The sequence below is a fragment of the Nelumbo nucifera genome, chromosome 6 (assembly GCF_055504915.1).
Source record: "Nelumbo nucifera cultivar China Antique chromosome 6, China Antique-T2T, whole genome shotgun sequence".
Taxonomy (NCBI): domain Eukaryota; kingdom Viridiplantae; phylum Streptophyta; class Magnoliopsida; order Proteales; family Nelumbonaceae; genus Nelumbo; species Nelumbo nucifera.
In genome coordinates, this window is record NC_142654.1 from 49,567,813 (window position 1) to 49,579,837 (window position 12,025).

Consider the following 12,025-nt stretch of genomic DNA (forward strand, 5'->3'; position numbering starts at 1 on the left):
ATATGCATTGCAACAGGGACAGAGGCCATAGGATGCCTACTAGCATAGGAGGATGAGGGCAAAGTGGAAGTCCCCATATATTACGCCAGTAGGACCCTCAAACTAGCGGAGAAGAACTATTCCCACATGGAGCAATAGTGCCTGGCCCTGGTTTTTGCTACACAAAAATTTAGGCACTACATCCTGGGGCAAAAGGTGAGTATGCGACAGACCCAATCAAGTTCTTCATGGTAGACCTCCTCTTTTTGGCAGACTCGTCAAATGGATGATGCATCTCAGTGAGCATGCGATAGAGTACACACAGCCTAGAGCCATTAAGTGTCAGGCTACAATGGATCTACTGGCCACCTTCCCATTGAGCCTTGGCTTTCCCATATCAGAAGAGGTCCCTGGAGTCACACCCATGATTGCCCTAGCTGAAAGTAGAGAGTGGATCTTCACCTTTGATGGGAGTAGCATGAGCACATTGGCCAATGCTGGAGTAACCTTAACGTCCCCTGACGGACAAATCTCTACTTACTCATTTAAACTTCAATTCACCTATTCCTACAATATAACAAAACATGAAGAATTGGTCCTCGTCCTGATAAAAGCAGTTGAGGCCGACACAAAGAAGGTAAAGGTAATTGGTGAGGCCAAGCTGGTGATTGGACAGCTCGACAGAAGCACGACGATGAAGGAGCTAACCATCCTACCATATAGGACCCTAATCCATACGCTAGTCCGCAACCTGGACATAGACTTCAAACATCAAAATAGAGACAAAAACAGGTTTGTCGATGCATTAGCTACCTTAGGGTCCAAGATGCAAGCCAGTCTAGAACCAATATGGATTACCATCCAATCAGTTGACAAGCAATCAACTTTCACCCTGAGGGACTGAGTGGAAGATGAGGAACAAATAGCAGTTGGCGATTGGAGGTACGAAGTAATATAGAAGCTAAAAAGTCAGGCCATAGGGACACAAGACATCAGGTTAATCCCAAAGTTCCAACTGGGGAATGGGGTGTTGTACCCCAGAGAATCAGACAGCGTAAGGACAAGGTGCCTAGGCAAGTCAGAGGTGGATTTAGTGCTAAATGAAGTTCAAAAGGCTAGTTGCGGGGATGTCATAAGTACCCTATTCTGTAAACTGCAAAGGTTAGGGTATTATTGGCCCACAATGAAGTGGGGCTCTGCTAAGGTACAAAGTGAATGCGACAAATGCATCCCACAGATAAATGACAAAGATTGTTTAGTAGTCCACGATGAGGATTGGAGGAGGATGTACATGGAATACCTGCACAAACACACACTCCCCATCGATATCTAGTTGTGGAGGAAGCTACTATCTAAAGTCAAGAGGTTCTACCTCCAAGACGGAGTGTTGTACAGAAAATCGCATGCAAGAAAATCTCTGTGATGTTAGCTGGTGAAGAGATCGATGATGTACTAGAAGCAGCCCATAGTTTTGAACCTACAACCTACCAAGGCCAGGTTGCTCTACTTAACCACATCCTACACCTCGGTTTCTATTGGCCGAATATGATGGAAGACATGCAGTGGCATGTGTGTCGATGTCCTAAGTGCCAAATCCACGACAAAAAATCCACAAGTCTTCCAATAGCCTGCATCCAGTCATCACACCCTGGCCCTTTTACACTTGGGGGGTAGACCTCATAGGAAAGATACACCCACCCTCTAGGGGGAACAGTTTCATCATCATAGCCATAGTCTACTTCACTAAGTGCGCAAAAGTCATTCCCCTACGACAAATCTGTGCTGACAACATAGCAAACTTCCCAAGACAAAACATAGTCCATAGATTTAGGGTACCAATGCGAATATTGACCAATAACAGCCTGCCCCTAAAAAATCAAGAAGTCTGTAACCTCCTAGGGCAGTACGGAGCAAGATTAGGAACATCTACAACATATTACCCCCATGGAAATGGTCAGGCAGAGGCCACAAACAAGACACTACTAAGAATGTTGAGCGAAACAGTGGTCGATAATCAATGAGATTGGGCAGACAAGCTATCAGAAACACTTTGGGCTTATCGCACATTTATCAAAAGTACATAGGCGACACCCTACTCCTTAGTTTATGGTCAAGAAGCAATACTCCCAACAGTGATAAAAGTTATATCTACCATGGTAGCCTTCGCAATGGGTAAGAAGATTAGGCCAGAAGACTTAGATGCACTACTTACAGATAGACTCAAGGTAGTAGATGAAATTAGAGATGCAACCTCGCAGAAGCAAAGCAAATACAAATAGGCCCTAGCTAACAACTTCAATAGACACTTAAGGCCCATAAGTTTCAAAGAGGGAGATAAAGTATTGAAGACAACTCTCAATGTCAGACAAGGCAAGTCTGCAGGAAAGTTTGCACCAACATGGGAAGGGCCCTGCTTGATAAAAGAAGCCCACCGTTTGGGCTATTATGTACTAAAAACTGTAAATACAGGCGAAGATGATTAAACCATAAATGGTTACTGGTTGAAACCTCACTTTGATTAGCTATGTACTTCTATAACCACACAAGCCAATGTACATGTTTTATGAATAAATCTACAATGTTTTACATGACCTTTCTTCAATCACTCTTTGTTTGCGGCGAAGTCTAGCATTATCATTATGATAAAGTTGCCCTACCCTTCAATTAAGAATACATGCATTTGTGACAAAGTGAATTACTCTTTTACTTGCTTATATACATGTCTTGTTCATAACCCTAATCTGTGGCAAAATGAATGATCACTCTTTTATTTGCTTACATACATATCTTATAGCCATACAAGATGTTCTGTTTTACTCTTAAAGCCCTGACAATCCCGGGCACTACATGCTGCATGCTTCATGCAAAAGCCTTGGACACCTCGAGCACCTCAGTAAGCCCTGGCACCCCAGGCACACTACAAAGCCCTGGACACCCCGGGCACCTCAGTATGCCCCGACACTCCAAACACACTCCAAAGCCTTGGAACACCCCGAGCACATTAGTAAGACCCAGCACCCCAGGCACAGACAAGCCCTGGCAACCCCAGGCATAGAGAAAGCCCTAGCAATCCCAGGCATGAGACAAAGCTCTAGCAACCCTTGGCACACCTAAAGTCTTGGCAAACCCAAGCACAGCCCCACCCCCATGTAACCATTGGGGGGCTTTCTCGATGGCAGAAGTGATTCTTGCTCAATTCATACAAACACTCTATCTAATTGCAATGAACTAATGGAAGATAAACTTCATCTATCTCTTCTCTACATTGACAATAAAACTTTGCTAACAAATAGCACTTCGTTCCTCCATACATTGTTGTGATGGAAACCCAACCTATGCTACCTACTTATACCATGATTCAACCCAGCTAACAATAAAACTGGAATGATACAGGGAGATTGGCATGACCCCTGCACAAGGAAGGCACACACCCATTAAATCATTAGGGGGCTCCATTGACAGAACGCATGACCCCCACCGAAATTCATAAACACAGATACCCACTCCCATAGCAAAATCTAGGAGACCAAATTTCACCCACGCAACATTGACAATAATATGCCACTTGCACTAACGATCACGATAGACTTAGCGTCCACTGCACAACTCATCAATAGTTTGCGATAAGGTGACAGCCCACACCACTTGGCTTTTCTAAATAACCCGCGATAAAGCGACATTATGTTCGCCTTCAATTACGATAAAGCCGACTTGGGATTTCGTTAACTTACGCCCACCGCTACATCTCTATTGAATGATGATAACTCTGTAGTCTGATGTCTTAAGAGCATCATTTTAAGGGTATTTTGGGCCTTAGAATAGTCAAAATGTCCCATTTTCCCAGTTAAATTCAATATTGTGACCATTTAAGGTCTCAGTGCAAATCTTGTGGAAAAATGGGAAGTTTCATGGCTGAAATGTAGTTTTTGGGAAGCTGGTGTGAAGTCCAGCTAAGAGAGGGGGTGTTTTTGTGGAAAACTCAGCATAGGAGGGCGCCTCCTATTTGCTAAATCTAGAATGGCGCCCCTCCTACTTTATTAGAATACTCCCCTCTCCTTAGAAAACCGTAGGGCGCCTTTCCACTCCTTTTCATCCTTACCAAACCCTAGCTGCCCCTATCTTCTTAATCATCACCTTCCATCCCTTCTAATCTCCACCATTCATTCTAGGACACTTTCTTTTTAGATTTTTTATGCGTATTTTCTACAGTAGCAAGTGCACTAGCCGCTCAAGTAATAGAGTGATGAATAGAGTATCGTTTTCCACGAGGACTTATGCAACAACTACTAGTAATATATCAGCCTTCTATTATCTGATAAACCGAATTGTATATCTAACCTAAAACTGAATTCCTAACTAGCAAACTATCTCTAACACATTGGATCAAACACCTTGCAGGCAAGTTGAGAAAACAAGCTAAGTATGCACAGAATTGGTTCAGCAATTAGTTCTCTAGGTCATTCGATTGGATTGGGATTCAGTGTTGGTTTGGTGAAACCCTAAGGCAATGAACAGCCTCTCTTAAGCACATGTTCATTCTATGCAAGAGTGATGATTCTTATATCTCTATCAAGAATCTAATCCCCATGCATGCATTAAAATCTAGACATTCTAGGGCATCATTTCAGATTGAATGAACACCAACCGAATTGTGCAAGTTATCTCTAACCTTGCACTCAATTCGGTTCTTGATCAGCAGATCTGGATTTCTAGAGTTTTTCTCAAGCACTCTAAACTTCCAAGAATCAAGAACAGTTCAACCAAACAGAATTAAGGTTGCCTAAATTCTTTCTCAAGCAATTAAATTTCTAATGAAGAAATATCAAGCTTGCATCTAATCCATTTGAATGAACCTAGAAAGCTAACTACAGATCTAAATTTACAAAAATCATGCTTCAATTACAGCAAGAAAGAAAAATTAATGGAGAATTGAACATGAAACCCTAGCTGATTTCAATTACCAATGGTGCAGAATTCAAGGAAGAAGACAACCTAGATTGATCTCCTCCAATGGATTCTTCTCCCAAATTCAAATTCAGTTTCTTCTCCTCTTGAAGTTGGTTGAATTTCCTTTCTCCTCTCTTGCACCTATCTCTCTCTTCTCCCTCCAAGAATTCGAACAAAGGAGTTTTGTCCCCCAAGTGTTTGAACCAGCCAAGGAGAGCTTGAATTCAGGTCTTTGAACCCCAAGGTTTTTGAATCACAAGGTGTTGAACCCCTCTCCAAGATTTCTCCTTATATAGTTTTCCCCTCAGCCCTCTCTTGAATCTTCTAGAAGCTGCCACCCTTAGCCTCTCTTGAATCCTCTAGAAGCTGCCGCCCTTAGCCTCCTTGGGCTGCACTTTGGGTAGCTCTTGAGCTGCAAATGGGCCGCCTCCTTGCTGTGCCGAATAAGCTCCCTTGGAAGGCTGTGGCTAGGCTCTCTCTTTGGGTTCTCCCATAGAGGCCAACATGGGCCGAATGGCCCTCCTTTGATCTCTCAGCTGGGCGACTATTCCAGCTAGGCTGAATTACCTCCAATTTGGCTCATTTTTCTTGGTTTTGTGCTTTATTTTCTCTAAGCTGGTATCCTTGGATAAATTCCGGAAATTAAGCTGAATTAGGGTAAAACTTTACACAAATCAGCACAAAAACCATGCATAAACATCAGAATTTTATGGTAATTTGCACACACATAAATTTTTAACCCTAGGACGCCACCTAACTTATAATCCTCACCATTCAGCCCCTAGCCACTAGATCTTAGCCCTCTACTCCATTCTCTATCTCAGCCATCCACTCTAGGGTGCCACCCACTCTTTTTAATCTCCACCTTTCAACCATAGGCACCTAAATCTCCACCATCCAATTCTGGGCACCCAAATCTCAGCCCTACATAATATTGGGCACCCTCTCCATCTCTTTTCAGCCTTAGGATCACCTTAGAACCATCCTAACCCTTCATTCTAAATCCTAGGGCACCCATATTTTTGCTAAATCCCAGGTGTCGCCCCCCTCTTTCTCTCTAATCCCAGTTTTATCCACCCTTCTCTATAAAAAGGACCCAAGGGCTCCTAAGAAAGGGTTGGATTCTGCCCCAGGTAAGATGGAAGGCTGATCTTGAAAAGTTCAAGGGTAGAGGAAGAGGAGAATGCCCAGGCAAAAGGAGGGGTTCCTGCTTGCATTTCACCAAAGCAACTACTGCCACCTTTGGAAGCGGATCCCAACCATTTTAATTCAGTTTTAGATTTAACTTCTGTTCTTTAATTTCTAGTATGATTTTTCCTTCCTGCAAATTTACTTTTATTCAGTTTAATTTTTGCTTTGTTTCTTTATTGCAGATTTGGAATTCAGCCAAGTAAGATGAAAGGCCTAGCTCGAGAAGTTCGAGGGTCAAAGGAGAGATCCAGAGACTACTACCTCTGATCGGATTACAAACTTTTTTTATTTAATTTCTTTTATTTATTTATTTCTATTAGTTATTTATTTTTATGCACTTTTCACTTTCAGTAGTGTTCGAATTTTATTTTTAATGAATTCCAATTTAATTAATTAAAGTTTTGTGATTCTGCAACTCCCCTTTGTGTTATTTTATCTGGATTAAAGTTTGTAACGATTTTTCCCTCGCTTCCCTATGGATACAACCCATTCTCACCATTTACTGCGTTTGTAATTGTTATGAGAAATGGTGAAACTTACAAATATTAAAACCGGTGTGCCAAAGTGGTTAACAACATGCGTCCGGACACACTACACGACAAGTACAAACACGAGAGTAGAATACCACGATTGTTATGTGATTTATGCACAGTTAATTCAGGCAAGTGTACCTTAGTCAAATGTGTGTATAATGATGAGAAAAGTGTCGATCCCATAGAGACTAGATCACTGTACCAAATCAATTTTAAACTAACCTAGGTTGAACTTGTGAATCAATTGAATGAATAAAAACTAAAAGAATTAATGCAAATCCATGAACTTAATAAAAACTGAATTGATAGATGAATGCAGGTAGGGTTTAGATTTCATTCAATCAAGGTTATATAATTACCTATTTAATCCAACTCAAGACCGAAATTACCCTAAGGTATATTAAAGTTACTTGCATGTGATGGTGGATTTCCCTAAATTAATTAATAAGCTTTCTCAAGTCATATTAATCCTTTATTAATCCAATTCTACCATCAAATTTTTAAGTGGTTTTCAAAAGGAAAAATAAGCATTAATTTCTTTGGAAACCTCTAATCGTTGAAGGGGATTTGACTCACTAAGCTTCCTTGATTCCCACACATGAGCTAATCATCTTTTGATATCATAGTCTATCATGCAATTTTTATTGCCTAGGGATCTAATTCATAACAATCCCTTGGTCAGTCATGCATGAATCATCAAATCATTAAAAGATTGGCTAATTCTTTTAAAGCATTAAGCATCGCAATAAAAATTCCTCATGCAAATAATAAAGGTCTTGAATTGAATTAAACAAATAACTATATAATCTTAAGATCAAAATCCATCTAAACCCTAGCTAAGAGAATTTAGCTAGACATCATTAAATTTAACATACTCAAGAAAATTAAAGGGGAAACACAACAAGAACACATCAAAGAATGAATAGAATAACAAGAAATTTTCAGCCTTTAGAGGTCGAAGACAAGTGCAGCAACTAAGCCTTCCTCCATCTTGAATTTGGATTCTTCCTATCCTTCTCTGGCATGCTGAAATTGCTTCCTCTTCTCTTCTGATGTGCTGAGACTGCTTCCTCTTCCCTTCTCTACTGAATTCTCTCCAAGGATGTGCCCCTTTGCTTTGAGTCTATGGTCCTTTTTATAGTGCAACCTCCCCTCAATTGCTTCTCAATGCAGATTCCTAATTCAACACAAATTAGGTATCTTAGTCTTTCAGTTGAATTCCTATCTCTTCTGCACTGCCAACTGCCAGACCCAAAACTTGTAGCTCGAATTGCACTTGGTTGTCGACGGAATTAGGTTGAGGGATAAATACAAGAGTTGTAGCCCTATCTCTTAGCTTTAATTAGCCATTTGAATCACCTAATCCAAGTTGTAGGCAGAAAGTTATGCCCAAAATACGGGAACTATATCAAAATAGGAAATTTCCCGATTTTTGTGCATACATATCAGATTCGATTTCAATGGATTCTCTCCTTCATGGCTACATCATGGAGCATCATTGTTGCTTGGTCCTTCCTCTATTATTATCTTGATCAATTAAATCAAAATCATCCTTAAAATTGCACAATTAAGCTCCACATCATCTTGCAAGACAATTTCATCATAATTAGTGCAAAACCATACTAATTCCAAAAAACATTATTACCAAAATCATCAAGTTAGAGGTATGAAAATATGTACAAATATAGGCTTATCAGCGATCAAGTTTTGTACATATCCAAACTATGGATTATCGCTCACGGAGTCCAGCTAGAAGACTCAGTCATAACAAACGACACACTTAATAATCCTATAAGCACACTAGTAACCTCATTCAATTACCTTAACACACTGTGATAAGTGTTACCACATAAGACAAGAAACACAATGTGATTGACAAGGTTAAACACAATCGAATTCTTTGCAATATATGACAATATTGGTACTAAACACAATCGAATTCTACACTATTCAACAAAATTATCATCATACAATAACGGGACAACCCTAGAACAGTCCATTATAGCACAACACGGCCAGTGGTCATTTGGCCCACTCCTTCCGAATGGCAGATATAGCATCCAATACCCCACTAGTGTCTTCAAATTTCTTTAAGTTCTCTAACTTTGCCTGGTAGTCTTCAAGGATCTGCTCCTGCTGTGCACATTCTTCCCTTAAATCCTCGAGCTTCTTCGTGACTCTGACAACTACTGCCTCAACTACCCTCCAGCGCCCATGAACATCCTTCATGGAACGGAACAAATCCATTTGAGGTATGTCCCGACTAGCCTTCCAAAAAGCATGCGCTAACACCATGACACGATCCTTGATCTGGTCCATGAAGAAGCCCATCGACGAAAAAGCTCGACACGCTTGCAGCCAGCAAGCAAAATCAGCCCATGAAAAATCCTCTGATGAATGGGCCATTACACGACTCATTAGCATGGCAACAGTCTTTAGAGCAGGACCTACGACCTCGAGGTGTAGTCTTCCTTCTAGTAACCACCCCGTACGAATCGTAGTTGACGCGAACTCGGCAACTGCACTAGAAATGTTGTACTGCACGCTTTTGCCTTGAACCAGAATCGGATCCACCACCGGAAAATGCAGAAATGGGAGGTTGTGGTTATCACAGTACTCTAGTAATTCCCGCCGTATCTAGGCTAGCCTCTCCTCATATGACAATTCCTTGAGGGGGAAAAGTAAACTCAGGCTCTATGTTTCCATCTCCCGAGTGGTGTTCCAAATCATCTGAAGCCTCAGGTGCTACAATGTTGTCGACCTCAGGCTATGGAGGGGCATTCCCGGAAGCACCGCTAATCGCAACGGGGGACCTAGAGGCATCAGCATCGTCAAGAGCAATAGCAAATTCTACACGATGTGTTGCTGCCTCTAACCCCACAGCCGACTGACTGGCCTGGTGTACCTCCTGGACAATAGAGCCACAGACATTATGGCCACCTTCAACATCTTCAACAACCACGAGTTCAACCCTAGGGGGCTGCGTTGCCCTCAATTCCTTGGCTAGACGCCTAAAGAAAGGCGTGTCTGGCACCCTAGAAGGATATTCAGAGAAGAGAGCCTGTGATAAAGTCAGTGATGAGAGTAGAATTTATCATATTTTTATCCCCAACTATTCTGTCTTTTATACTAAATTAGCATCTAATTGGACTCATGTCTCTTGTATTTTGGTTCAGGGTATGAAAGAAGGCATCAAGAGCAAAGAAAGACAAATCGGATGATTTTTCACAGTTTCGACATAGTTCAGTGATCTGGGCCTAACTCGCGTTTCCGAACTCCAAATGGGCTGATTCAAAATCCACTAGAAAGATAAGAGAAAAATCCACAACTTTCATGTTTTGGGCTTTCGCAGATTCGGCTTGCATCGAAGTCAATTCTGGGCCTGAATCACGGCAAATTCATAGGAAGGCCCAATCCGCAGCTGAAGCCCAACTCGTAGAAAAGCCTGGCTGAAGCCCAATTCGCAAAGGAGGTCTATTACGAATACAAGATCAAGAAACTAAGAAGAATCCTTCTAGATTTAAATTCTTGATGTAATCTTAGAGTGATAAAAGGATTGAGTTCAAGAGATAAAGAAATAGGATTAGAATTAGGATAGGACTTTCTATTTCTTGTAAAGATCAACTTCAAGAGAAAGTAGGAGACCACCCCCTCCCCTTTAATCTATATAAAGGAGGGGGCGGACCAGCTTGGGGTATCACTTGATCACTGAATCATTCAATCATTCAACTTCTGATTTGAATCAAGAAGCCATGAACAATCAGTCAAGAAGGGTTCAAGAAAGGTTCAAGAATTCAAGAAACTTCAAGAAGAGGAGATCTCAGCACCATGGGCAAATTCAAGAGTTCTTTCTTTCCCTTTGTTTGCTTTAATTCTCTTATCATGAACTGATTTGTTTCTTGATAGGGCTGAGGAAAGCCTAATCATGTTAATGAATATATTTTTATCTTTATGACTTATCCAAGATTGTGATTTTCATATAGTTTATGAATTATTGTACTTAATGCAGTTAAGAGCTTGGCCACCTCTTAATTGATTTGAGTTATGTGAATGAATCGAGAGAGGAATTCACATAATCGACTGAATAATTTATAGTGTGAATTGAATGATATATAGAGATATATATACATGATTCATCTGAATTTAATGGTTTTCTTGGACTTAATGTACTCCCATCTTGAGAGCTCTACTCGAGAGATCGAAGGGCTACCTGATGGGCGTAGGTTTAGTATATCTCAAGAGAGAATATTAAATAACATTGGAAAAACCTCAGCTTATGGGAATGACAAATAATCTTGGTTAATCAAACCCATCAATATTCATTACATTGGTTGGGTGGACCAAAAGCCCTAGCGATTTCATCCATTGCATATTCGGTTAGTGATCACCTTTGTTTATATTATCTTTCTCTAGTTTTTATTTTCAGTAGATCTTGCTCAAATCTGAAATTCGATTGTCCAGATAATTAGGGAAGATGGTGGTTCTAATACTTATTTTGTTAAATCCCCGTGGGAACGATATTTTTATACTACTTGATAACTAGTGCACTTGCTAGGGTTATATATTTATAGCTATCAAGTTTTTGGCGCCGTTGCCGGGGATTTAATCCTAAAATAATATTAGAATTTGTTAACTTTGATTAATTTGGACCTTTTATTTCTGTTATTATTTTCTTTTTATTTATTTTTATTTCTGTTATTATTTTCATTTATTTGTTCGAATTCTGCTGGTTCAGATTTACTAGTGCATGACATGCAATAGACAGGAAGGTTTAGCAGAATTTGATCCTGAGATTGAAATGACCCTTCGCTTGTTGTAAAGGTTCAACAAAGGAAAAACAAGAGAAGAGGTTGTTAGTTGCAAACCAGCCATAGAAATAGAAGGAGAGATGGCAGAGGAAATCACACCCTCTTGGATTATGCTTGTCCAAACATTGATGGGGCGACATCCAGCATTTGCAAGCCTACCATCCATGCCAATAATTTTAAAATAAAACCTACAATAATTCAAATGATCCAAACTAGTATTCAGTTTAGTGGGTTACCAAGTGATGACCCTAATGCACACATCGTTAACTTCCTTGAAATATGTGATACCTTTAAACATAATGGAGTCTGTGATGATGCTATTAGGCTAAGATTATTTCCTTTTTCATTGCGTGATAGAGCTAAAGATTGGCTCAACTCACTCCCTGCAGGAAGTATCACCACTTGGAATGATCTAACCTAGAAATTTTTGGCTAAATATTTCCCACCCTCCAAAACAGCAAAGTTAATTAATGAAATTACTACCTTTGCTCAATTTGAGAGGGAATCCTCGTATGAAGCATGAGAAAGATTCAAGGAGATGCTTAGGAAGTGTCCCCACCATGGGAT

At 40.4% G+C, this 12,025-nt stretch overlaps 1 protein-coding gene and 1 non-coding gene across 2 annotated transcripts; one reads left to right on the forward strand and one right to left on the reverse strand.

The window, feature by feature from the left end:
• Window positions 1-268: 268 nt before the first annotated feature.
• LOC148791031 (uncharacterized) lies at window positions 269-883 on the forward strand. The gene has a single exon (XM_088890378.1). The coding sequence runs from the start codon at window positions 269-271 to the stop codon at window positions 881-883; it is 615 nt and encodes a 204-aa protein (XP_088746504.1).
• Window positions 884-11,918: 11,035 nt separating this feature from the next.
• On the reverse strand, window positions 11,919-12,025 carry LOC148791032 (small nucleolar RNA R71). Its single transcript, XR_016078053.1, has one exon. It is a non-coding gene; the product is annotated as a small nucleolar RNA R71 (small nucleolar RNA).

Coding starts and splice junctions, on each gene's coding strand:
- LOC148791031 (XM_088890378.1), top strand. CDS start 269: ATGCATCTCAGTGAGCATGCGATAGAGTACACACAGCCTAGAGCCATT.